The sequence below is a fragment of the Podarcis muralis genome, chromosome 10, assembly GCF_964188315.1.
Source record: "Podarcis muralis chromosome 10, rPodMur119.hap1.1, whole genome shotgun sequence".
Classification (NCBI taxonomy): Eukaryota; Metazoa; Chordata; class Lepidosauria; order Squamata; family Lacertidae; genus Podarcis; species Podarcis muralis.
Window position 1 is genome coordinate 74,111,107 of NC_135664.1, and position 26,449 is coordinate 74,137,555.

A 26,449-nucleotide genomic window follows, 5' to 3' on the forward strand; every position below is an offset into this window, starting at 1 on the left:
CTCAAGGGGAGCAGGTGTGCTTCAATTGAGCAGGTGATAGACTGACACCTCAGGACAGGGTTTACCTAGTTCAGCATCCTGTTTCTGATAGCTTTTGGGGAACAACAGGTGCAAAGGTGTCTGCCTGGAGTGTCATTTCCATGTGCCAGTGCCTCACAGTGCATATGAGGTTTCTTTGTTGCAATGGCCACAATGCCCAGCCCATAATATGCTTTCACTTTATCGGGATTTCCCCTTGCAGCAGAAAAACTGGTAAAATAAAAACAACCTGTTACATATCTGCAGCAGTGCTGGTGGGGACGCTCCACAAATCACAGAAGTAAAGTATTGGGGGGGGGGGTTTGAAGGGATCCCCAAGGGTCATCTAGACCAACCCACTGCAATGCAGGAATCCCTGGCAGGTGGTCCTCCGACCTCTGTTGAGAAACCTCCAATGAATGAGAGACCACCACCTTCCAAGGGCAGGGCTGGATGAACCACAAAGCAAAATGAGCATGGCTTAGGGCATCAAGGGAAGGGGTCACCTCAGAAATTTTCTATTGCTGGATTTACCATGGGCCATATGGCGCAGCTCAGGGGAAAAGGCTCCCACAATAAATGAAAAAATATATACTTGAGGCATCGTTTGGCTGAAACATCAGTTCAGAGCCCCCTTTATTCCACCTCCCTCCATTGTTTAAGCCTGTTTAAGCAGGTGGCGCTTGTCAGCATCGCCCTTGAGCCAGTGCACCAACTGGACTCATGCACCTCAACCCCGACTGGGCTAGGCGAGCTGGGTAGCACCGCCAGAGACCTCCTTTCTCACAGGAACAGGTCACAGTGCTGTGGACTCACAGCTTAGAGCTGAGAGCACCGGATTCACTGTCTCAATAATACAGTCGTTGCGCAGCAGAGTCTTGCAGAGTATAAACCACTCGGAGAGCAGCTCTGTAGAATATCTTCCTTTTATTCTGTAACTACAACTATGATACAAAACTATATACAGAGCTGAATATTCTAAGCATAAATCAATGCTCCACTGAGAGTCTGCAGCTGCACTTAGCAGCAACCTTATCTCTAGGATCTCTAACACTCTCTCTCTCTCTCCGATACACTGACTGACTGACTCTCTCACTCACACAGATGTGGTGCTGGGCAGAATAAGTAGATAGCAGGACACACCTCCTCCTCTCTGGAGAGTCAGCAGAGACCATCAGGAGATCATCAGGAGATTCTTGGGTATGGGAGGGGTGAAATCTCCTCAGCGCTGTGGTCTAAACTACTGAGCCTAGGACTTGCCGATCAGAAGGTTGGCGGTTCAAATCCCCGCAACAGGGTGAGCTCCCGTTGCTCGGTCCCTGCTCCTGCCAACCTAGCAATTCGAAAGCACGTCAAAGTGCAAGTAGATAAATAGGTACCACTCTGGCGGGAAGGTAAACGGCATTTCCGTGCACTGCTCTGGTTCGCCAGAAGCGGCTTAGTCATGCTGGCCACATGACCTGGAAGCTGTACGCCGGCTCTCTTGGCCAATAAAGCGAGATGAGTGCTGCAAACCCAGAGTCGGTCACAACTGGCCCTAATGGTCAGGGGTCCCTTTACCTTTACAGCCCAGGAAGCCCCTTCTCCTGCTAGGTCAATGTTTGCCAGAGTTCCACAACCTGCATCCTAAACTAAGAACAATCAACGGCTTGTTTCTTTGCTCAGGAGACCGTGAGGGTCACATCCAAGCCTTATATTTAAAGCACTCTTATACCACCACACCACCAACTCCACCATCAATAATTTATTTATACTCCACCCATCTGGCTGGGTTTCAAAACTTACCTAAACAGGGCTCCCTTCAGATGTCTTCTAAAAATCAGGTAGTTGTTTATCTCCTTGACATTTGATGGGACAGCGTTTCACAGGGTGGGCGCCACCACCGAGAAGGCCCTCTGCCTGGTTCCCTGTAACCTCACTTCTCGCAGGGAGCGAACCGTCAGAAGGTCCTCAGCACTGGACCTCATGACTTTTGACTCTCTAAGAATCCTGGGAACTACATTTTTCTAAGGATGCTGAGAGTGGTTAGGGGACTGTTATTCGGCTCCTAGAACTACAGTTCTCGGGGTTCACCACGAAGAGGGATTAATGGTTAAAAACCAACTGGGAATCGAAGCTCTGTGAGGGGGACAGGTTTCTGCATGCCCATAGCAAACTACAGTTTCCATGGTGCTTTGGTGATGTTTCTGGCTCAGGGGTTCAGCTCCTTGAGAGCACACACTTTTCTAACGCTGATGCTCTCCTTTCTTTCAAAAGATTATTTTTTAAATTAAATGTTATCCATATAACCTAAATAGCAGAACAGAACTTCCTGAGACAAAACACATGGAATCTAAACAGAGCCGAACCAAGGCTGGCTTGGGATGTTTCATTCACAAGAAGACATGAAAGAGCTGGTTGTCAGGATATTTGCGATCAAGATACATACAGGTCAGGGGAGGTTTCTGCCTTGGGATATGGGAGATTAAGAGTGAGTTGCACATGACTTGCCGGATAAGCAGAAACACAAAACTACAGCAGAAACCACCAGGGACGCAAGGAGCAGCAAAAGCAAAAGGCTCGCTTTTATATCCAGAAAAATTCTCAACCAATTGGATGTTACTTATTCCACATTTACTAAGACACTTGTGGAAGAGACCAGTGCACATTTTCTTTTTTTAATGTTTCCAATAAAATACAATGAAGCGCAGACAAGAGAGGTTCATTCTGTTTTTCTGTTCAAAAAATGGGTGCAGCGGGTAAGTTTTTCATGCAGTGCAGTTTTCCATTCTGAAACCCCACCCTAAGGTGGCATCAATTTTAGACAAGGTTTTCCATCTCCAGGCAATCGACAGACGTGCAGACACAAGAAGAAAATTGCAAACATTTTGATCTATATTTTCATTCCCTCTTTACTTTGCATACAGCTTCTGTAAAGTAAGAAGATATTCTTTATTCTATTCTATTAGATAATTCCCCCCTTTCTTTTAGTTGATTTGTTTTATATTTTTGCATTAATGGATGATGAAGAATGTTTCTTTTGTTTATTTCAATTAAGTATATATTCATTCATCCCTCTTTCAAAAAAAAAATTGTTTATTAAATTTGTTGGCACAAATTGGTTGGCTGTACAGGATCCTTCTGAGACTTTGTTTGCAAGAGGTTTTGAGACATGCCAGGCCCAGGTTAAGTCTCCCCAGCCCCTCCCTCTTGTAAGGGTATATAGCAACCGCTTGGCACCTCAGCCTCACTCTGCACCCAGGGACCAGCGCAAAAAGGGAGCGTTTTAAACACAGAGGTGAGTGACTGGTGAGAAAAAGGCCCCTGTCCTTTGTCTAGTTTCACGAGGGCTGGAGCTGAGGGTTTCTTTGATTTTAAGCAGGCATTCCCTTAGAAGGGAAGAGCTGTAGAGTTGGGAGGTGACCCCGAAGGTTCTCTAGTCTACCCCCCGCAATGCAGGAAACCAAAGCTTCCATGACATATGGCCACCGAACATCTGCTTATATGACAGCAACAACAACAACAACAACAACAACTTATTATTTATACCCCACCCATCTGGCTGGGTTTCCCCAGCCACTCTGGGCGGCTTCCAACTAAATATTAAAAACAATACAGCACCAGACATTAAAAACTTCCCTAAACAGGGCCACCTACAGATGTCTTTTAAAAGTAGAATAGTTGTTTATTGCCTTGACATCTGGTGGGAGGGCATTCCACAGGGTGGGTGCCACCACCGAGAAGGCCTTCTGCCTGGTTCCCTGTAACCTCACTTCTTGCAGGGAGGGAACCGCTAGAAGACCCTCAGAGCTGGACCTCAGTGTTCAGGCAGAACGATGGAGGTGGAGATGCTCCTTCAGGTCTAGTGGGCTGAGGCTGTTTAGGGCTTTAAAGGTCAGCACCAACACTTTGGAATTGTGCTTCGAAATGTACTGGGAGTCAATGAAGATCTTTCAGGACCGGTGTTATGTGGTCTCGGCGGCTGCTCCCAGTCAGCAGTCTAGCTGCTGCATTCTAGATTAATTGCAGTTTCTGGGTTGCCTTCAAAGGTAGCCCCACGTAGAGCGCATTGCAGTAGTCCAAGCGGGAGATAACTAGAGCATGCACCACTCTGGAGAGACAGTCTGCGGGCAGGTAGGGTCTCAGCCTGCGTACCAGATGGAGCTGGGAGACAGCCACCCTAGACACAGAATTGACCTGCGCCTCCATGGACAGCTGTGAGTCCAAAATGACTCCCAGGCTGCACACCTGGTCCTTCAGGGGCACAGTTGCCCCATTCAGGATCAGGGAGTCCCCCACACCAGCCCGCCCCCTGTCCCCCAAAAACAGTACTTCTGTCTTGTCAATATTAGCCGCCATCCGTTAGCTTAAATGCATCCAAGGAAGGAGGGTCCCCAAACTCCCAAGTGCACTGTGGAACAGCTCTTGCTGTCAGAATGTTCTTCCTGATGGCTAATGGGAATTTCCTTTCTTGTAATTGGAAGCCATGGGTTCGAGTCTTCCCCTCTGGAGCTGCAGAAAACAAGCTTGCTCCATCTTCCTTGTGACAACCCTTGTTACCATTCCTAACAATTTCCCAGGAGTTTGAGGGTGGAGCGACTTTCCTCTAAGACCTGCTAGCTCAGGGGTCAGCAAATTTTTTCAGCAGGGGGCTGGTCCACTGTCCCTCAAACCTTATGGGGGGCCGGACTATATTTTGAGAAAAAATATGAATGAATTCCTATGCCCCACAAATAACCCAGTGACGCATTTGAAATAAAAGCACACATTCTTAACAGGGAGAAATGTAAAGTATTGCACTTGGGCAAAAAAAAATGAGAGGCACAAATACAAGATGGGTGACACCTGGCATGAGAGCAGTACATGTGAAAAGGATCTAGGAGTCTTGGTTGACTACAAACTTGACATGAGCCAACAGTGTGATGCGGCAGCTAAAAAAGCCAATGCAATTCTGGGCTGCATCAATAGGAGTATAGCATCTAGATCAAGGGAAGTAATAGTGCCACTGTATTCTGCTCTGTTCAGACCTCACCTAGAGTACTGTGTCCAGTTCTGGGCACCACAGTTCAAGAAGGACACTGACAAACTGGAACGTGTCCAGAGGAGGGCAACCAAAATGGTCAAAGGCCTGGAAACGATGTCTTATGAGGAACGGCTAAGGGAGCTGGGCATGTTTAGCCTGGAGAAGAGGAGGTTAAGGGGTGATATGATGTTGTTGTTGTTGTTGTTGTTTAGTCGTTTAGTCGTGTCCGACTCTTCGTGACCCCATGGACCAGAGCACGCCAGGCACCTCTGTCCTCCACTACCTCCCGCAGTTTGGTCAAACTCATGCTGGTAACCTCGAAAACACTATCCAGCCATCTCGTCCTCTGTCGCCCCCTTCTCCTTGTGCCCTCCATCTTTCCCAGCATCAGGGTCTTCTCCAGGGAGTCTTCTCTTCTCATGAGGTGGCCAAAGTACTGGAGCCTCAGCTTCACGATCTGTCCTTCCAGTGAGCACTCAGGTCTGATTTCCTTAAGAATGGATGCGTTTGATCTTCTTGCAGTCCATGGGACTCTCAAGAGTCTCCTCCAGCACCATAATTCAAAAGCATCAATTCTTCGGCGATCAGCCTTCTTTATGGTCCAGCTCTCACTTCCATACATCACTACTGGGAAAACCATGGCTTTAACTATATGGACCTTTGTTGGCAAGGTGATGTCTCTACTTCTCAAGATGCTGTCTAGGCCTGTCATTGCCCTTCTCCCAAGAAGCAGGCGTCTTTTAATTTCGTGGCTGCTGTCACCATCTGCAGTGATCATGGAGCCCAAGAAAGTAAAATCTCTCACTGCCTCCATTTCTTCCCCTTCTATTTGCCAGGAGGTGATGGGACCAGTGGCCATGATCTTCGTTTTTTTGATGTTGAGCTTCAGACCATATTTTGCGCTCTCCTCTTTCACCCTCATTAAAAGGTTCTTTAATTCCTCCTCACTTTCTGCCATCAAGGTTGTGTCATCTGCATATCTGAGGTTGTTTATATTTCTTCCGGCAATCTTAATTCCAGCTTGGGATTCATCCAGCCCAGCCTTTCGCATGATGTATTCTGCATACAAATTAAATAAGCAGGGAGACAAAATGCAGCCTTGTCGTACTCCTTTCCCAATTTTGAACCAATCAGTTGTTCCATATCCAGTTCTAACTGTAGCTTCTTGTCCCACATAGAGATTTCTCAGGAGACAGATGAGGTGATCAGGCACTCCCATTTCTTTAAGAACTTGCCATAGTTTGCTGTGGTCGACACAGTCAAAGGCTTTTGCATAGTCAATGAAGCAGAAGTAGATGTCTTTCTGGAACTCTCTAGCTTTCTCCATAATCCAGCGCATGTTTGCAATTTGGTCTCTGGTTCCTCTGCCTCTTCTAAATCCAGCTTGCACTTCTGGGAGTTCTTGATCCACATACTGCTTGAGCCTTCCTTGTAGAATTTTAAGCATAACCTTGCTAGCGTGTGAAATGAGTGCAATTGTGCGGTAGTTGGAGCATTCTTTGGCACTTCCCTTCTTTGGGATTGGGATGTAGACTGATCTTCTCCAATCTTCTGGCCACTGCTGAGTTTTCCAGCAGTGTTCAAATATATCATATGTTCAAATATATCAAAGGATGTCATATAGAGGAGGGAGAAAGGTTGTTTTCTGCTGCTCCAGAGAAGCGGACACGGAGCAATGGATCCAAACTACAAGAAAGAAGATTCCACCTAAACATTAGGAAGAACTTCCTGACAGTAAGAGCTGTTCGACAGTGGAATTTGCTGCCAAGGAGTGTGGTGGAGTCTCCTTCTTTGGAGGTCTTTAAGCAGAGGCTTGACAACCATATGTCAGGAGTGCTCTGATGGTGTTTCCTGCTTGGCAGGGGGTTGGACTCGATGGCCCTTGTGGTCTCTTCCAACTCTATGATTCTATCATTCTATCATTCTACTCATATAAAAACACACTGATTCCCGGACCATCCACGGGCCGGATTGAGAAGGCGATTGGGCCAGATCCGGCCCTTGGGCTTTAGTTGGCCTACGCATGTGCTAGCTGGTACCCAAAGCCTTCTGGAGTAGCCAGCCTGGCAGCCCAGCCTTGGGGCTTGTGGGACATCCTTGCCTTTCTCTGCAGTGCTTCCTTCCTCCCTCCATCTCCCTCCAGGCAAGAAAGGATCCAGGCCATGGGGACCGCGGCTTACATCATCATTGCTCTGAGCTTCCTTGGCCATTGGTCTGGCAGCCCCTCTGCAGCAGGTGAGTCGGGGTCCCTCCTCGCTCCTCTGTGCCTTGGAGAATCAGTGGGCAAAGGGCCAAAGGGAAGGACCAGACTGGCATTCAGAGGGGCATGTGGGACAAAAAATCAAAACCCCCTGAGAAAAGGACTTTGAAGCCTTGGATCTGGGCCTAGAAATGGAGTGAGCCCCCAGTCAGCTTCATGGGCAAGTGGGGACATCAACCCTAGTCTCCCAGGTCCCGATCCAACACTCTAACCATTACAGCGCACTGCCTGTTTCCTGCCTGTTCCTCATTTTGTTGACTTGGCTTAATGGGGAATTGAAAGAGCTTGAAGTAAGTAAACTGGCTATCTTGGCTCGTTTCTTCTGTGTTTACCCTGCTATTGTCTATGTGGGAAATATTCTTCTCACAGGAGATGGGGATTAATTTTTGCTGGTAACGCCTGATGGCTGTGCTGATCTTTGCACAAAGTCTTAAGAGACCAGGAAGCCTGCCAGGCCAATGGCCCATCTAGTCACAGAAATGTAGTGTTGGAAGGGATCCCCAAAGGCCATCTAGTCTAACCCCCGGCAGAGCAGTAACCACAGCTAAAGAATCCCAGGATCCTGTATCTCTCTCTCTTTGGTCTTCACCCAACCCTCTTTCAAAAGCAGCTGAAGACTCGATAGAGGGCCCCTCTTCTCCTTGCCCGACGGACTGGCTCTTCTACGAGGGCAGCTGCTATGGATACTTCTCTGACCGGAAGTGTTGGAAAGAGGCCGAGGTGAGTCCTGAGTCATGCCTGGATCATTCACACCAGACCCAACACCCGGCAAGGCTGATTTTCCAAAGAGACACTCTTGAACTGACAGATTTATTTATTTATTTACAAAAATATACATTAAAAAGGAAACAGATAAAGCATACATTAAAAGAAAAGTGGGTAAAAAGATAAAACAATCTTACAATGTTGTTTTTTTTAAAAAAATAATAATCACAAAATTGTCCAGTAGCACCTTAGAGACCAACTGAGTTTGTTCTGGGTATAAGCTTCCGTGTGCATGCACACTTCTTCAGATACTTCTGATTTATTTCGACTGCGTCAGACCGGCTACCTGCCTGAATCTAGAATCTTACAATGGTTATTCTTAGACTGATGTAGATCTTGACTTATATATAATGAAATTATTTACAAATCTAAGATTTATATAGTAATATAGTTATACAATACAGTATCTAAGGAAAGAAAAGAAAAAATGACAATTTAAACAATAAAAATACCTATCTAATGTAAAGTAATACTTAATATAATTCAAACCAATATTAGTGGGGTTTTTTAAAAAATTTCAACCTTCAATTTGGGTTGAATCCCTTTTCAATTTATTATATTGTTGACTTCCTCCTACCTCATTACGGTTTCAGTTCCAGTATTCCTATTTCCCCCCTCTATTTAATTGTTTTTCCTCATCTTGGAATGAAGAAAAATATTTTACTATCTGCAAGATTATTCAAGACACAGCCAAGTCATATTGTTGGAACCTTGTTTTGTTAAGTAATTGTTAAAACATTCCCATTCTTTTTTTACTTTGTATTTTCTTTTCTTTTGCTTTATTGTTCATAATTGCATCCATACAACATAAACTTGAATTCATTGTTACCCACAACTCATAAAACATAAACTTGAATTCATTGTTACCCACAAGTCATAAAAAAGGAATATATATACAAATTTCCTAACAACAGATTTTCTCCATCAACATTTGACTTCCCGTCCTTTCCATCTTCCTTTCTTTTTAATCAACTTGTTGCTTAGCTTAACTATTTATTCAACAAATAGTCTTTTTTTTAACTTTGTCTGTTGATTGATTTCTTATTGCCTCCGTCATTTTTGCGATTCCTCTCCAGACGGTGTAAGTTCACTCTCCCACTATTTGGCTTCTAAAATTCTGGCTGCTGTCACTGCGTAAAGAAAGATTCTTTTGCTTTCATTTGGAATGCTCACTGTTAGGATTCCTAATAAAATCGCCTCTGAACTGACCTCACTCTTGTCCTGCCCCGGCTTAGGAAGAGTGCCAGCAACAAGGCTCTCACCTGGCCTCCATCCTGACCAAGAAAGAGTGCTGCCGCCTCCGCAGGTACCTCTCCAGGTTTCGGCCTGACGGGGACGTCTGGATCGGGCTCCACAATCTTGCCAAGGTTGGTCTCCCCGCCCCATGCGCACCCTCCAACCCCCACCTTAAGCAACCCCCACTCCCCAGAGATTAGCCCCTTCACACGGTTTCATTCTTTATTGCCTGACCTTCACCCCAAGGTCCCAGGGCAGGTTGTAGCAATAAAACACAGCATAAAAAAACCCAGTTAAAAACAACAACAACAACAACAACAACTATTTGTTTTTTTTTTTGTTTGTTTGTTTGTTGATTTATTTATTTATACATACCCCGCCCATCTGGCTGGGTTTCCCCAGCCACGCTGGGCAGCTTCCAACAAAGTATTAAAATACAGTAGTCTGTTAAACATTAAAAGCTTCCCTAAACAGGGCTGCCTTCAGATGTCTTCTAAAAGTCTGGTAGTTGTTTTTCTCTTTGACATCTGACGGGAGGGCGTTCCACAGGGCGGGCGCCACCACCGAGAAGGCCTTCTGCCTGGTTCCCTGTAACCTCACTTCTCACAATGAGGGAACCGCCAGAAGGCCCTCAGAGCTGGACCTCAGTGTCCGGGCAGAACGATGGGGGTGGAGACGCTCCTTCAGGTATACTGGGCCGAGGCCCTGTAACTTGCCATTACAGGGATGAGTTGGGCCCCCAAACCACACATCTCAAGCAGGGACCCACATGCCACCCCCTCAGCCATTTTGCTCTGCAGAATTGGCACTGCTACATACCGTATTGGCCAGAATATAAGCCGCACCTTTAAAATTCAAGGGTGGGGGGAGGAAGAAAAAAGTCAATACCCAAATATAAGCTGCTCTCTTAAAATTCTGCAGACACTCACACCTGTAAATGGCAAAAGTAGAAGAAAATCCTACAGCGATATCGTAAAAGCCAATTTTTGTAAGGTCGTGAATTTAAGCTGCACTTATCATGGTCAGAATTTGGGGGGGAAAGTGCGGTATTCAGGCCAATTCGGTAATGCCCATTGCACATTCATAAAGATAAATTCACAACCATAGTTTAAAAGATACAGGAAGCTGAAACACTAACACAGGTTGGAATTCACAGCAGCCTTCTAAGCTTCTGGGTGTAGGCTTGCCTAAAGTGGAATGTTTTGTAGCAGGCGCTGAAAAGAGCACAGGGAAAGCCCCTTCTTGATCTCAAGAGGCAGGGAGTTCCAGAGGGGAAGGCGTTGCAAAATAATTTGAGTTCCTGAAAATGTGGAATGGGCATTACGTGGCACCTGCAGTTGTGCCCATTCTGCCAATCTGAAGCAGTCAGGTGGGCTTGTGTGGGGTAAGGATATCTCACAGGTAAACGGGTCCCAAGTTATTGAGGACTTTATATACTAATAGTAACGCCTTGAGATTGCCCCAGAAGCAAACTGGAAACCAGTGCAGACTGGCTGCTTGCAGTCTACACTCCTGAAGCACATTCAAAGAGCTGTCTTTCCTGCAAAGAATTCTGGGTGATGTAGTTTGTTAGGGCCTTTCTGGGAATTGTAGCTCTGAGAGGAATTAAGGATGCTTTGAAGGCAAGAAGGTGCATCAAATGTGGTTTAAAGGCCATAGTCTCCTTGTTGCTCTCCGTGACCACATTCTGAGAGAGAGAGAGAGAGAGAGAGAGAGAGAGAGAGAGAGAGAGAGAGAAGTTGACTGTTCCCATCAGTCCAGGAAATGCTCATGTCACCTATTATTATTTGCTAATTGACCGTGAAAAGATGACTATTGTCAACCTGGGTGTGCTCCAAAAGGCTCTTAGCTTCTCCCCAGCCCTTTCTATTTGCTTCGATTAATCTATGCTCTGTGCAAACTCCCTCACCCTAGTGCGCAAACCCACACCTTTTGTTTTAAATGGGGGAGGGGAAAGCAGTGCATGAGTGAGCAACTTGCCCCCCCCCCCGCCCTAGTCTTGCTCTTCCTCTGCCCCAAGGCTGCTCCTTCCCCCTCCTCATCGTTGCTGGGGGGGGCAGGACCAGAGATGGACTGAGTTTACTTGCATGCTGCTTTTATACTACTATGAGATGTGCCCAGATTGGCTTATGGAAAATATAGCAAATGCTCAGAACACCGAAATAACAGAGTCCTGGAAATGCAGACATACAAAATACAGAATGTGTTGGCAAATGACCAAAAAAAATGAGAAAAAATTGACAGTGTGGCAAGAGTAGAATAAATATAATATTACAAAAACAAACAAACAACCCCCCCCCCCCACAAAACATTTAAGTTGAGAAATACTCAAAGCAAAGGAAGGTCTTGCTGCACTCCAAAGAGCCTGGCTTTAATATCAGCTACAAATCCAGCTAACGGTCACCTTGTCCAGCCCTCATTCTGTTCTTCTCTCTGTGAGAAGGGCCTCTGGGATGCATCATGTTCCATTCAGGAAAGAGCTCTCCTTCCCTGGAAGTCTTTAAACAGAGGAACTATTTAGGTGTGGTTCCTTCGCATTGCAGGGGGTTGGACTAGAAGGCCTCTGGTGTCCCCTTCCAACTCTCCAATTCTGTGAGTTGCCGTTTTTGTTAGCCAAAAGCAAGAGTTTGTCACTGGCAGCACGGGAAGCTGCTGCTCTCTTTCGTTGCCCATCTAGCCAAGGGTCCAAGCGTGTTTATCGCAGGTGTGACACTTTTAACTAGGGATGCCGTGGGGCTCTCAGCCCTGAGTCCTTCTGCATGCCAAGCAAGTGCTGTTTTTACTTAGTTATTGCATTTCTATCCCACCCTTTTCTCCAAGAAGCTCAAGGCGGACCTGTAGTTCTCCCTTTCCTCCTTTAATCTCCAAAACAACCCTGTGAGGTAGGTCAGGCTGAGAGAAGACAGGGACCAGCTCCCAAGGCCACAGCCAATGAGCTTCTCGGCCCAGTCCTTCTTAGCTCCTAGTCTGATGCTCTAACCACTACACCAGGCTGCCTCTCACTTAGTTGGGAGCCCTCCCCAGATCGAGCCTGATGCCTGTGGCAGGGAGCTCCACTACCAACCATTACTGGGTGCTTTGGGAGAAGGTGCCCCTGTCTGAACTTTGCTCTTATGAGTCTATGGGAGCCCCTGTCCTCCTCTTCCTTCCACGCACCCCTCGAGGCACAAGGGCCACCCCTTCCTTGTTTTCTGTGCTCCCCCAGACTCCTGGAAGCACATCCTGGCAGTGGAGTGACGGACTCATCGCCGACCACACGCAGTGGAGCACCGGGCAGCCCAATAATCATGGCAAGACTGGCGAGTGGTGCGTGGAGCTGTGGCGAACTACAGGTGAGAAGCCTGCATTGCGCTCTGCGGGCTGGGAATCCCCTTGCTCCCCTTCTTCCTCCCTGACCCTGGCGGAAGGGAGACAGGGTGCGGTGGGTCTTTGTCGCAGATGCTGGTTGTGACCAGGGCTGACTGGCCAGTGCTTATGCTGCCACGAACACCGCCTTCCTCATGACCCAGAACCTCAGGACAGCCTGGCTGCTTCAGATGAATCAGGCCCAAGTGGGGGTGGCGGGGGGGGGGAGTCCACCTAGTCCAGCATCCTTTTGGTAGAGCAGGAGACGCTTCCATCTCAAGGTCGTGGATTCAATCTCCATGTTGGACAAAAAGATTCCTGCTGTTTGACAGTGGAAAGGTCTCCCTCGGAAGGTGATGGCCTCTCCTTCCTTGGAGATTTTTTGGCAGAGGCTGGCTGGCCATCATAGAATAGAATCATAGAGTTGGAATAGACCACAAGGGCCATAGAGTCCAACCCCCTGCCAAGCAGGAAACACCATCAGAGCACTCCTGACATATGGTTGTCAAGCCTCTGCTTAAAGACCTCTAAAGACGGAGACTCCACCACACTCCTTGGCAGCAAATTCCACTGTTGAACAGCTCTTACTGTCAGGAAGTTCTTCCTAATGTTTAGGTGGAATCTTCTTTCTTGTAGTTTGGATCCATTGCTCCGTGTCCGCTTCTCTGGAGCAGCAGAAAACAACCTTTCTCCCTCCTCTATATGACATCCTTTTATATATTTGAGCATGGCTATCATATCACCCCTTAACCTCCTCTTCTCCATCTGTCATGAATGCTTTCATTGAGATTCTTGCATTGAAGCCGGTTGGGCTGGATGCCCTTTGTGGGTGCCTTCCAACCCTACCATTCTGCTTCTGCTCATCCCAAATTTTGGCACTAATTGCTGTCTCACCTCTTAGGTTTCAGAAAATGGAACGACGAGCTCTGCAGCCGTAAGAACAGCTATGTCTGCAAGTACGAGGCTGAGATGTCTGCCGCGGAAAATGGCTGCGAGTGAGCAGCAGAGGCGGGGGCCTCCTCTGTTCTCCGCTGCCCTGGTGGGCTTCCTTCTCTGCTCTTTGGCCTCTCCTGTGCCAGGCAGAAAAAAGCTCTTCCTTTCCCCTCCTTTCCGGCTGCCACAGTGTGGCAGCAATAAAGTCTCTGAAGCAAGCAGCTTTCTCTGTGCCTGTCCTTCCACCGCACCTTGAAAGTGCACTCAAATGATTCAGTGAGTGCGCATTGCTCTGGCACCGAAATTTGTGGGTGCCCAGCCCCTTCAAGGGGAATTTGGTGGGTGCTCTGGCACTTATGCCACACTCTAACAACACTGGCTCTCTTGGATTTGTGACCGATGCTTTTTCATTTCAAAATCCCATCTGAAAGATCTTCACCCCTTTTCTGTCCTCCCCTCCCCAAAACCCACATCCCTCCTCCTTTGCATCTTTAAAGTGGATCACTGCTTAGTGCAGCAGCTGTCCAGATGTGAGCAGAGGATTGCAGTGCCACCCCCCTCGTCCTGCCTTTTGCTGAAACAACCAAACCATGGAATGATTTGTTAGAGGGGTTTTTTCTTCTGGTGGCAGCTGACAGGACCACGAGACCGGTGTAAAACACTCAAACAAAGGTTTTATTACAGCTATACAAAAACAGCAAACACAAAGCACGTGGGTGTTCTCTCTCTGCAGGCAAAATTCAAACTGCAACTTCTTTTCTTTTATACACATCACCAGCTGTGTCTAATCAGCCTAGAAAACCACACCCAGAACTCACAGAAAAGGTTCTTAAAGTTACAATCATCTTTTCTGTTTCTTTGCAGAATGACTCCTAACAAACTGGGGTGTTTAAAACTGCAGAATTTCATCATCAGGAAGCTGCAGTGCAGGCAACAGCAGGAAGGAAAGCGGGATGGTGTATAAATGCCTTGATACCTTTATTTATTGCGTTTCTATCCCATCCCATCCCCCCCCCCATGTTGCTCAAGGTGGTGACAATGGTTCTCCCTTTCCACCCTTAACCCACACAACAGCCGTATGAGGTAGGCTTAAGCTGAGGGGCAGTGACTGGCTCAAGGGACTTCCTTTGCTGCTGTGTTTCAATTGGGGCTTTAAAGCTCTGTGTCCAAGCAGGGTTTTTTGTCCTGGCTCTTTCCTCTGGGGAAACCCTCATTTTACCGCTGAATTGGTGGGAACAGTTGCCTCCAATTCAGTGGTCAAATGCAGATTTTGCCCGGGAAAGAGCTGGGGCAGAAAGAAAACTGTTTGGACCTGGAGCTTTCAAGCATGCACCTGTGGCTGGAAAACAAGGTTTGGCTGCATCTACAGGGTACAGGGACGCGGGTGGCACTGTGGGTAAAACCTCAGTGGCTAGGACTTGCCGATCGCATGGTCGGCGGTTTGAATCCCCGCAGCGGGGTGCGCTCCCGTCGTTCGGTCCCAGCGCCTGCCAACCTAGCAGTTCGAAAGCACCTCTGGGTGCAAGTAGATAAATAGGGACCACTTACCAGCGGGAAGGTAAACGGTGTTCCGTGTGCTGCGCTGGCTCGCCAGATGCAGCTTGTCACGCTGGCCACGTGACCCGGAAGTGTCTGCGGACAGCGCTGGCTCCCAGCCTATAGAGTGAGATGAGCGCACAACCCTAGAATCTGGCAAGACTGGCCCGTATGGGCAGGGGTACCTTTACCTTTACTTACAGGGAGCACCATGGCTTCAGGAATCCCTTTCATGTGGTGCAGGTAGGCCTGCCTTAGCCAATAGAGCATTGCAGCACCCTCGATCTGCAGCTGAAACAACAGAAGCAGATCACAGCAGGCCTGGCTTAGGCAATAGAGCAGGCACTTGCAAAGTCCGGACTAATCTGGTCTGCTGGTCAGTTTAATCCAGCCCCTGTTGCAGTTTATTTCCTGGGGTAAAAGCCCCCAAAAGCACAACAACTTCAATCCTAAAAAAGGGCCAGCAATTTTGGTCAGCCCTCATGCATGTTCACTGCATCAAATCTGGCCCTCTTTGAAGAAAGTTTGCAATAGAGCCTTGCAGCTTCCAGGGAACAGCCTGGATCTGCAGCTGGAATAACAGAAGCAGATCACAGCAAGTGACACAAATAATTCACCTTACAGCCTCCCAAGCATGATTCAGGAGAGCTGTTGCTTTGGGTTGCGAAAAGCAGCACACCAACACACACCTGTTGATCCATTCATTCGTGGTTTTATTCATTTTGAGAACTTTGATTTTTTTATTTTGTTAAAAAGTGTCACCAACAAGCTGTTTGCAGCATTAAGCCCCCATTTGGATGCAACGTCATATTCAGGTTGAGAAACTCCGAGGAAATGGTGGTGAGATGAATTTTGCACATGTGATCCATTATGGGCGATGTTAGAAGAAGAAAATCAAATGGGGAGAAGATGCATTCAGTTTGTCACCAGCAAAGGACGGATCGTGGGCTCTGAGATCTGGCAGGGGCAGCTCACCCACCATGCCCATGGGCACCCCTGGCATTGCCACCCTAGCCTGGCAGTCCTTATCAGCCCTCGGCTGAGCTAGGGACCACTTCCAATATGCTCCCGGGTGGCGCCGGAACTTGCCTTTGCAGCGGCTTCAGCAACCTGGACTCAATCTGTGGTGGGGCTGTGCGAATCGTGACCCACGGCCTGCGAATCGAGACCCACGGCCTGTAAATCTGCCCATGCCAAGCTGGGGCCCTTGTCCTCAGATGCAATCTTCCCAACCGCATGGACGTTAGGCCCCAGATTGGGCCCCGGGAGGGAGTCGAGTTGCCCAGTCCCATGGGCCTTGTTCCAGGAGCCATGTCCGATATAACGGGACTGGGACCCCCTCCTTTGGGCCACCGTGTGGGATGGGAGTTAGCTCTGGGGGTGGACCAAGACATGGGAAGGGTCTGGGGGGTGGTGCTGGGGGGTGGCCAAGGTCTGGTTGTGGGGTAGACCACAGGAGGCGTCTGAGGGGTGGTCTCGGGGGGTGGCAAAGGTCTGGTTGTGTACCAGGATGCTGGAGGAGCCTGGGGGGTGGTGGTGGGGGGTGGCCAAGGTCTGGTGGTGGACCAGACCGCAGGAGGGGTCTGGGGGGTGGTCGTGGGGGGTGGCCAAGGTCTGGTGGTGGGCCAGACCACAGGAGGGGTCTGGGGGGTGGTCGTGGGGGGTGGCCAAGGTCTGGTGGTGGGCCAGACCACAGGAGGGGTCTGGGGGGTAGTGTTGGGGGGTGGCCATGGTCTGGTGGTGGGCCAGACCACAGGAGGGGTCTGGGGGGTGGTCGTGGGGGGTGGCCAAGGTCTGGTGGTGAACCAGACCACAGGAGGGGTCTGGGGAATTGCCTTGGGGGGTGGCCAAGGTCTGGTGGTGGGCCAGACCACAGGAGGGGTCTGGGGGGTAGTGTTGGGGGGTGGCCATGGTCTGGTGGTGGGCCAGACCACAGGAGGGGTCTGTGGGGTGGTCGTGGGGGGTGGCCAAGGTCTGGTGGTGGGCCAGACCACAGGAGGGGTCTGGGGAATGGCCTTGGGGGGTGGCCATGGTCTGGTGGTGGGCCAGACCACAGGAGGGGTCTGGGGGGTAGTGTTGGGGGGTGGCCATGGTCTGGTGGTGGGCCAGACCACAGGAGGGGCCTGGGGAATGGCCTTGGGGGGTGGCCATGGTCTGGTGGTGGACCAGACCACAGGAGGGTTCTGAGGGGTGGCGTTGGGGGGTGGCCAAAGTCTGGTGGTGGGCCAGCCCACAGGAGGGTTCTGAGGGCTGGTGTTGGGGGGTGGCCAAAGCCTGGGATTTGGTACATTCCCATTTTGTCGCATTTGGAGCTGTGGCCTTGGAGGGGGGTGTGGCAGTCTCATAAGCTGGGGCTGTGCCATTGGCGGTGGGTGGTTGGGTAGTGAAAGGTCCTCATTGGTCGTCTTCCTGATCCAGTCGCGGTAGAACTGTGTGGAGGTGTAGACCCCCGGCCTTTTTCCCTGGCCGCAGACAGACGGTCCCCAGCTGGCGATTCCAACCACCCAGTAGCGTTCGGACCTTTGCTCCCGGCACATGAGGGGGCCGCCTCTGTCGCCCTGCAAGTGGGAGAGAAATGGCTCCTGTGAGGATTTGGTCTCTGAGGGGCCTTCTCCTTCTCTCATGGCTGCTGCCTGAGATGCTGGAGGATGAATCACAGAGTAGTTTTGCATGTTCAGAGCAAGGGCTCTGCTGCTCCAGGAGCACCAGAGAGTTTTGCCCCCAAGCCAAACCCGTAGCCTTGATTTTGTTGTAGCTTCACCACCTTGCAAGAAGCTACGCCTCCTTCCAAGGTTCCAGCGCAGATGTTCTCCTCAAGGATCCTATTGGACCACCAGTCTGGGCTGCTGCATGTCGCCATGGGGATGAGGTCAACAGTACCCTCCTGCAGGATGTCGGGCAATTTTCTCGCTGATAGAAGAAAGGGAAAGTGGGGGGAGGGGGAGGCTCAGTTCAGATTTCACTCCCCACCCCACCTGCACCCCCAGGACTAAAGGAGAGAGACATGAAGGCATGTGCAGCAGAATCACCCCCCTAAAACTTAGTTGATGGACTGGGGTGAGATCAGAGACAAGGGTATGCCAGGCTGCAGAGCAGGGTGAATTCCTGGTTTCTGGGGGCCCTTAAAGGTAAAGGAGACCCCTGACCATTAGGTCCAGTCGTAACTGACTAAGCCACTTCTGGCGAACCAGAGCAGTGCACGGAAACGCCGTTTACCTTCCCGCTGGAGCGGTACCTATTTATCTACTTGCACTTTGACGTGCTTTCGAACTGCTAGCTTGGCAGGAGCAGGGACCGAGCAACGGGAGCTCACCCCGTTGCGGGGATTCAAACCGCCGACCTTCTGATCGGCAAGTCCTAGGCTCTGTGGTTTAACCCACAGCACCACCCGTGTCACCTGGGGGCCCTTAGAGACCCCCAAACTCCCCGTTTCCTCCTGAAACCACATCCCTCCCTCCCTATCTCTCCATCTGTCCTAGTATTGCGTACACTGAGCGACAGCAGAGGTAGACAGGAGTTTCCACCAGCCCTATCCAGAGATTGAAACTCAATCTTCTGCGTGCAAAGCCATCATTACTGAGCTGAGTTCTGGGGGCAAGCATCTATCTCTGGAGAAGGTGATCTGCCCAGAAGCCGTGAAGTGGAATGGCTCTCAAAACCAACCATCTCCATCCTTTTCTGCCCTGTGAAACACGCACACACCTGCCTCACCCCTAAGACTCAGGGCTTCTGATGTACACAACCCAAGTGTAACTACCAACTTAGAATCCTAGAGTGGGAAGGGACCCCCAAGGGGCATCCAGCACAACCCCCTACAACGCAGGAGTTGAACTTTCCACCTTGACTACCATTGCTATTATGTTTCTTTGGTGAAATTGATCTGCAGGGAAGGTGTAGTCTGCAAATTTACTTTAGGCACACAGCCAGGCCGCTCCTTCTGGGGGCCTGGTTTCCCTGCAGATCTCACTTTTCGGGTCTATAATTCCAAAACCGCTGACATAGCAGTGCTTGAGCAAGGAAACCACCACGCTGTCATCCGGCAAGCAGGCTGGTTGAATATAGTCCGTGCAGTTGACTGGCTCGTTCAGCTCCACCAAGGAAATGTCGTTGTGCACTTTCCTGTAGGTATCATTCAAGAAGTGCTCAAAGAGTTCGTGGTTCACCAGCCTCTTGATCCAGCGCCTCTGGGCATCGGGGCCAGGGTTGGAGATGCGGTTGGCACCAATTGACAGGCTGATATTTGGTATTTCTCTGCAACAAAGAATATGCACAGAGTGGGGACGGTGTTCCCGGTGGATTTGGAAAACCAGATGCAAACAACTTGCTCATTGGTGGTCCCTCATCAAACTGGGGCGATGTTATTAGTGGAGCGATGAAGAGTTGCTTTGCTGAAGGGGTGGAGGGACTTTGCATGACTTTGCTAAAGGGGTGGAGGGAAATCTTTGGAAATTACATTTGGGGTGTTGGTTTTGGTTCCTATCATGTTTCTAATCTTCTGCGCGTCATTTTTTTTTAAAGTCCTCGTAAAAATTCGTCATCGTTTTAGTGTAAATTGCTCTTAATATACACATTTTTGCAGAGCAATTTGCCCCCAAACCAATTGTTTGTGTACATTGTTTTCATGAAATATTGCATAAATGTTGCATTTTAAAGGGCGCTTTACCCCAATGCATGCATTCTTAAACACATTTCTATTCATTACTCATTGCTCTCCTTTTTTTTAGTGTAATAAATTTGACTTTTCATCTACCTCTGCTGTTTTCGTTAAACTCTGGAGCGGCAAATTCTGGAGCAAAATTTCACAAAAGAACTCCAGAAAGGCTTGTCCAGTTTGCAGATCTGTGGGCCTGCGTGCGAACTGAAAACTTCAGTAACACTACATAGTCGAAAGAACCTATAGGATGAGTCCTGGAAACATGAATGAAACATAAGGGAGCCAGCTTAGTCCCAGTGTCTTTTTTTCAAGTTTTGCAGGAGCACCGCTGGACCAGGCATGTCCAACTTTAAGTAGGTTTTGATCTGCTATCCAGTATCAAAAACTGGCAGTGATCAACCACCCTCCGAAGTCATTTAAGTTTATGAAACAAGCAAGCAAGCAAGCAAACAAAGAAACAAACAAATGGATCTCTATTTCACAAATATAGTAGTTATGTTTTGATATTATCATGACAGACCCAAATAGTTACAGTGGTACCTCGGGTTAAGAACTTAATTCATTCTGGAGGTCCGTTCTTAACCTGAAACTAGTCTTAACCTGAGGTACCACTTTACCTAATGGAGTCTCCCACTGCCGCATGATTTCTGTTCTTATCCTGAAGCAAAGTTCTTAACCCAAGGTACTATTTCTGGGTTAGTGGAGACTGTAACCTGAAGCGTCTGTAATCTGAAGTGTCTGTAACCCAAGGTACCACTGTACTAGATGGACAAGTAACTAAACAAGTGAGAAAAGTCTAACTATATTTTTATATTAGTTTTCAGAGATCTGAGGAGACAGATGGAATGCACAGGGATTCAAGCCCTTTCTCTCTGAGGAGACTATCACAGGGCTTCTCTCTCTCCCTCCCCCAAAGCACAGAGTGGGTGGTGGGGAAGGAAAGCAAGCTGGCTTTGGAGGAAGAAGGCTTGGCTGGAGGAGGAGGAGGAGGACGAGGAGTAGGAGAATCTCAGGCTTGCATGAGACTGGCGGCAGAGAAAAGATTTTCTTTCTCAGCCCACAATTGACCAAGATCAGAACCGCAATTGATGAAGGCTGTTCCTGGGCTTCCGAATCCTAAAAAACTTCAATCCTAAAAAAAGGTCGGCCCTCAAGGCCCTTCACTTCATCAAATCTGGCCCTTTTTGGATACCACTGGAGGCTGGCTCTGAGTTTTGACGCCCTGCGATGCTGACAGCAGCCACCCCTCTGAAGGCAGAAGGTGGGACTCTGCTCCCATGAGATGACCCCGTGACCACACTCCTTGAGAACCCTTTGCTTACTTTGCTTTCTGAAAACAGTGGGCTGCGCTGAGGACCCATCGAGGGCTGATCAAGGAGCCTCCACAGAAACTGAAGTATCCCCTAAAAGTTTTTATCTGGAAGCTGACCATCCAGGGCCATGTTCCGGGGGAAGCGTTGCTGCTGCCCACAACCCGGAGGAGGTTATGGCTGCCTGCCATGGGACGCCTTCCGCAGACTCCGCTGGAAAGCAAGAAACAGATTGCCATCTACAGAGTATCAGAGCCATTGCATATATACCACCTCCCCCCAGTTTGCCCCTCCTCTTGGCCATCTTGGGAAGAGAGGGATGAAACTGGAGGTGTCCAGCTGCACTTCTGGATGCTTCCCAAATGCCCATCACTCCCAGGGAGGAGGGAACTTTTTCTAGGCCAGGGGCCACATTGTCTTCTGAGGGCCACATCTCAGTGGTGGGTGGGGCCAGAGGCAAAAATGGACTGTTCAGCAAATCCAAATTAGTAAGCTATTTTCTACCTCTCTCTCCCTCCATCCCTCTGTCCTCTTTCAAGAAAAGAAATATTTCCTTTTGTCTGTCCCCCTGACTGGTCCCCCATTCCGCTTCCTTGTGTGACCAAGATGGATTCTAGTATTCTGAGAGAGGGAGGAACATGCCCTCTGAGAACAGACTCTGTCTTTACATGCTAGTTTTGACCCACCATAATGAAGTGGAGTGAGAGCAGCCATGGGGTCAGTTGTGCCCCCCTCCTCTTCAAGACCACATCCAGGAGTTTGTGGGTGGGATTCCCTCTCCTGCCTCCTCACCATGTCTGGCCTCTCTCTCCACTTACTCGCAGTTGCTTTCCTTGGCATGGGTTGGGCGGAAAGCAGCGAGGGCCAGAACAGGGAGGAGCCACCACTCCATCCTTCTGCCGGCTCCAGGTGTTGTTGCTTCCTCCATGTTTTCCTGGAATCCATGACATCACAAAATGGAAGATCTGTCAGATCAGCAGGTGGCCATCTGACATCATCACAAGTTCTCTTCTCTTCTCTTCTCTTCTCTTCTCTTCTCTTCTCTTCTCTTCTCTTCTCTTCCTTTGGCACCATGCTCAAAAGCCTATGTTCTGGAGTCAAGTTGTGTGTGGAAAGGGCTCCTTTCTGTTCCATGTGCCCCTTTCTCCCTGCATTACCCATGCACACTCAAACTGTATACAACAGCGGACCCTCCCAGGGACCCTATTTTCCAAGGATAGTCCTGGATTTACGGGATCTGACCCAGGTTCTGATTTGATCCTGGAATGTCCCGCTTTTTCTTAGGATGTCCCTATTTTCATCAGAGAAATGTTGGAAGGTAAGGAGTTATGTGACCCCCCTGGGGCAAGGAGATAAGTAACTACACAACTTTTTGAAGACATATCTCTGATTTTTCCATCATGTGACTCAAGCGAGAGTCAAAATGGGACATCCTGGAATCCAATCAGAAGCTGGAATGAGGTTGAGGGGTACGCGCTGTAAGAACAGGATGCAGGACCAGATGGGCCTCATCCAGCCGCTAAAACAAGTCTGCATTTGGCTCTATTGGCAAACCACAGCTAGACACAGAAGGGGGACTAATCAAGGCTAAATTTCCAGATTAAGAATAAATTTCCAGAAAACTTGGTTGCCATCTGTCACGGATGCTTTAGCTGAGATCCCTGCATTGCAGGGGGTTGGACTAGATGACACCTGGGAATCCCTTCCAATTCTACCGCTCTATGATTCTGTTGCCCAGTGCCAATGTGACTTAGGCCCATTAATTTCAGTAGCTTTCCTCTGAGTAGGACTAGCACTGGGGGGGGGGGAGCAGTCCTTCTTACATTTGTGCTGTATGGGTGTATGGGAACCTTGGTTTCCAGGAAGAGACATGCATAGATGGATGGTTTTCTTAGATCATAGAGTGGGAGATTTAAATGTGACACCCCCTAACTGGGTATAGACGCCAAGGGTTTGCAAAAAAAAGTTGAAAGAGAAACCTCGCTGCAATTGCATCAGATATTTTAAACCGCTCAAAGAAAAGGGACACAAAGAACAAATGGCATAAAATTCAACCTCCAACTTCTGTTTTTAATTTTATTATATCTTAGTTCCATCATTACTGGATTATGGTCTAATATCGATTTCCCCTTCTTTTCCCCTTTTGGCTGAAAGGGGTGGGGTTTCCTTGTCCTAGGAGCTTTGCAGTTCTTTGCAATGTGCCCTTCCTTTTTGCAATTGAAACAAACCACTTTCTTGGGCATCTCTCTGGACTTTGTAAATTGCTTAGATGCAGAATTACTGTCCTTGCTTCTAGCATTTCTTACTGGAGACTCAGCTCTCTCTCTGCATTCCTCCCTGAAATGACTGGTCAGGTCTTTAAAAGTTAGACCTTCTCTGTGGTCCATTATGATAACAAATGAATCGAACTTTGGTCCTAGGGATGATAGCAAAAATGATGTCTTTGTATCTTCATCAAAAGGCTTAGGAATAAGATCAATCCTTTGAATAATCTCAGTAAACTTGTTGATGTGCTCTGTGAGTTCTTCTTTTGAATTCATCCTCAGTCTGGTTAATTTACACATCAAGGTTCTGTAGGAGTTCTTGGTAGATTCTTGATACATGCGCTCAATATTACTTAAGATTTGAGGTGCATCATCTTGACTATTTATTAATAGATGCTCATCACAAAGTCCACTTGAAATTATGTGTCTGGCTTTGCTGTTCTTGTCTTTCCAAGCTCTTATCTTGGCTAAATCTTCCTCAGTTGCTCCTGTAGGCTGAGGGTTCTCTACAGCAGTGTTCCCCAACCTTGGGCCTCCAGCTGTTTTTGGACTACAACTCCCATCATCCCTAGCTAGCAAGACCAGTGGTCAGGGATGATGGGAATTGTAGTTCAAAAACAGCTGGAGGCCCAAGGTTGGGAAACACTGCTCTACAGCATCCAAAACGTATTTTTAATCTAGAAATGCTATTAAGCGCTTCTTCCAGTGCACAAAATTGTATTCATTTCGCACAGGCATTCCTAGTTTTGCATCACTATCAAAAGCTGCTCTAGCCATCTTAGAATTCAAAAATGTGAAAAATATTCAAAAATTTGTCAAAATTTTAAAATCAAAATCTCAAAAATCTCAAAATACAAAACAAATCTTCACTGCCTTGGGTCACTGTGAACTCTGAGGGAGGGGTTGCTTAATCCCCACTGCACAATGGAACAAAGGACCATGTGCTTACCAGGAAGTTCTCTCAGAAAAATATTACTCAACTCAAAATCACAATCCAACACAATCCTTCAAAAATACACAAAAACATGTAATTCCGGGGGCCACTAACCCTTTGTGGGAATGTTCAGGGATGCAGGAGAGGATATATTGTCTGATTATATCCTTATCCAACTTGTGTTAACAAGTTCCACAATTTAGCAGAGTAACATTCCCCTCTTTTAAATTTGCAGCGGATGCGTTTGCTCAGGCTCGCTAAAGCCTCTATAATAACTGTTCTGGTATTTTCCCCTTATTCCCTCATAAAAGATAAGACAGGACACAGCCTTCTATAAAAGTATAAAAAGAGTTTACTCACATTCTGTTCACAGTTGGATCCCAGAAGGCAGACTTAGCTTAATGAAGTAACGTACACTTGGAATCTATCTCATAAGGAGACAGTCCCTTTGTCCTCTCTTGGCTGGAAGCCTAGAGGGCATCTTTGGCTTAGTAGATGTTGTGTCTTCGATGCATGTGGTGAAAGAGAGAGAGTTGGCTGCCCTGCCCTGTGCTTTTGTCGTTACCTGCACAGGTGAGGCCACGCCCACCTCTAGTCACATGCAGAGGAAGTCTGTCCCAGCCCAGAAGGAAACAGGAAGTTGACCTGCTGGCTGGACAAACGTTCCTCCCCATGTGCAAACATGTTCACTCTAGGAATGTTGTACTTGACTGCTCTTGTGTTTTACATCCCACAGAGCTGTGGCGATCCACAGGTGAGAAGCCTGCAGACAGGTGCGCATTGCGCTCTGCTGGCAGGGAATCCACACTCTATGCCACACTCTAACAACACTGGCTCTCTTGGATTTGTGACCAATGCTTTTTTATTTCTTCAAAATCCCATCTGAAAGATCTTCACCCTTTTCCTGTCCTGCCTTCCCCCAAACCCACATCCTTTCTGCTTTGCATCTTTAAACTGGATCACTGCTTAGTGCAGCAGCTGTCCAGAGGTGAGCAGAGGATTGCAATGCCATCTTCCTCCTGCTGCCTTTTGCTGAAACAACCAAAACATGGAATAATTGGGATGTTTAAAACTGCAGAATTTTATCATCAGGAAGCTGCAATGCAGGCACTAGCAGGAAGCAAAGTGGGATGGGGTATAAATGCCTTGATACCTTTATTTATTGTGTTTCCGTTATGTACTGAGTTGAATAGGATCCAAAAGGCAGTAGTCTGATTGGTCCTAGAACAATAGGATTCAGAATGCAGTAGTCTGATTGCTCCTAGAACAATAGGATTCAGAATGCAGTAGTCTGGACTTCCGGTCGGCGCCAGCGTCTAATGGCTGCCTTTGCCTCGAGCTCCGAGGCAGGACTGCTCCGCGGGTTCGGGTCTGACCCGCTACGGCGAGCGGGGGACCCCTAAAATCACAGGCGCTGAAGCCTGTGGACAAGGAGATCCGGCGGGCACCTTTGCACCCCCCGGTATCGCGAAAGAGCCTTTTTAAAGGCTCCGGAGCGGCATCGGGAGTGAGTGCGGTGCTGAGGATCGCTACCCAGCCTGCGGAGTGAAGCCGCGTCGCCATTGACGGAGAGCGCCGATTCCTTCCTGAAACAACTGATTGACTACAAACCCCGTGAGTAAGAACTGAAAAGTAAAGGGGACTTTAAATTTAAGAAGATTTGGCTGAAAACGGGAAAGGCAAAAATAAGGAAGTCTGCCTCCCGGAGCTGCATGATTAACGGAGCAATGAAAAGACTGAGCTGCATTTAAAGGGAAAGTTCTTTTAATTCTGAAAACTTGTTAAACCTGACATCGAAAGGGTCTCCCCCCCGGAGCAGGAGAAGGGGGAGAGAAAAATTGAACTAACCTTGCCTGTAAAAGGATAGAGCTTTGAACGGGGGACCCTCCACTGTCGATAACTCTGGCCAGACTGCCGGAGCAGCGATTACCTAGAGACTGAGCTGTCAAATGAACTGTCAAAAAATACTGGTGGCTACAAAGTAAGATTTACTTGATACAAATTAATGGGACTGTGGTGGATAAGAATTTGGATATTTTAAATTGCTACAAAGTAAGGATTTTGGTTGGATTTTTGCATCTGGGACTCTCTCTGTTTTTTTTTGTTTCCCTGGCACACCGGTTTGGATACAATTTCTCCCTCTAGAGGACTCTAGTAGCATTACGGTGGACAAAAGGGGGATTTTCCACTTG

The 26,449-nt window shown here is 48.2% G+C and overlaps 3 protein-coding genes across 3 annotated transcripts; 1 reads left to right on the forward strand and 2 right to left on the reverse strand.

Moving 5' to 3' along the window:
• The first annotated feature begins 2,743 nt into the window (after positions 1–2,743).
• Positions 2,744–13,710, forward strand: LOC114604847 (C-type lectin BpLec-like). The gene is made up of 6 exons (XM_077935616.1): positions 2,744–2,756; positions 7,242–7,255; positions 7,752–8,000; positions 9,281–9,412; positions 12,487–12,613; positions 13,528–13,710. The coding sequence occupies exons 1-6, from the start codon at positions 2,744–2,746 to the stop codon at positions 13,623–13,625; spliced, it is 633 nt and encodes a 210-aa protein (XP_077791742.1). The 3' UTR covers positions 13,626–13,710.
• A 506-nt stretch (positions 13,711–14,216) lies between these two features.
• On the reverse strand, positions 14,217–18,180 carry LOC144329022 (uncharacterized). Its single transcript, XM_077935407.1, has 2 exons — positions 17,860–18,180; positions 14,217–17,653 (listed from the first exon to the last, which is right to left on the reverse strand). Exons 1-2 carry the CDS (start codon positions 17,953–17,955, stop codon positions 16,124–16,126), a joined length of 1,626 nt encoding a protein of 541 aa, XP_077791533.1. The 5' UTR covers positions 17,956–18,180; the 3' UTR covers positions 14,217–16,123.
• A 201-nt stretch (positions 18,181–18,381) lies between these two features.
• LOC114604848 (acrosin-like) lies at positions 18,382–22,846 on the reverse strand. The gene is made up of 2 exons (XM_077935408.1): positions 21,072–22,846; positions 18,382–19,346 (listed from the first exon to the last, which is right to left on the reverse strand). The coding sequence occupies exons 1-2, from the start codon at positions 21,296–21,298 to the stop codon at positions 19,007–19,009; spliced, it is 567 nt and encodes a 188-aa protein (XP_077791534.1). The 5' UTR covers positions 21,299–22,846; the 3' UTR covers positions 18,382–19,006.
• Between the last annotated feature and the right edge of the window lie 3,603 nt (positions 22,847–26,449).

Coding starts and splice junctions, on each gene's coding strand:
- LOC114604847 (XM_077935616.1), top strand. Junction 8,001..9,280: donor AGTGTTGGAAAGAGGCCGAG/GTGAGTCCTGAG, acceptor GCCCCGGCTTAG/GAAGAGTGCCAGCAACAAGG. Junction 9,413..12,486: donor GGCTCCACAATCTTGCCAAG/GTTGGTCTCCCC, acceptor GTGCTCCCCCAG/ACTCCTGGAAGCACATCCTG.
- LOC114604848 (XM_077935408.1), bottom strand. CDS start 21,298: ATGGCAATCTGTTTCTTGCTTTCCAGCGGAGTCTGCGGAAGGCGTCCC. Junction 19,347..21,071: donor CACTGTTTTCAGAAAGCAAA/GTAAGCAAAGGG, acceptor TCTTTGTTGCAG/AGAAATACCAAATATCAGCC.
- LOC144329022 (XM_077935407.1), bottom strand. CDS start 17,955: ATGGCGACATGCAGCAGCCCAGACTGGTGGTCCAATAGGATCCTTGAG. Junction 17,654..17,859: donor GAGGCGTAGCTTCTTGCAAG/GTGGTGAAGCTA, acceptor TCCCACTTGCAG/GGCGACAGAGGCGGCCCCCT.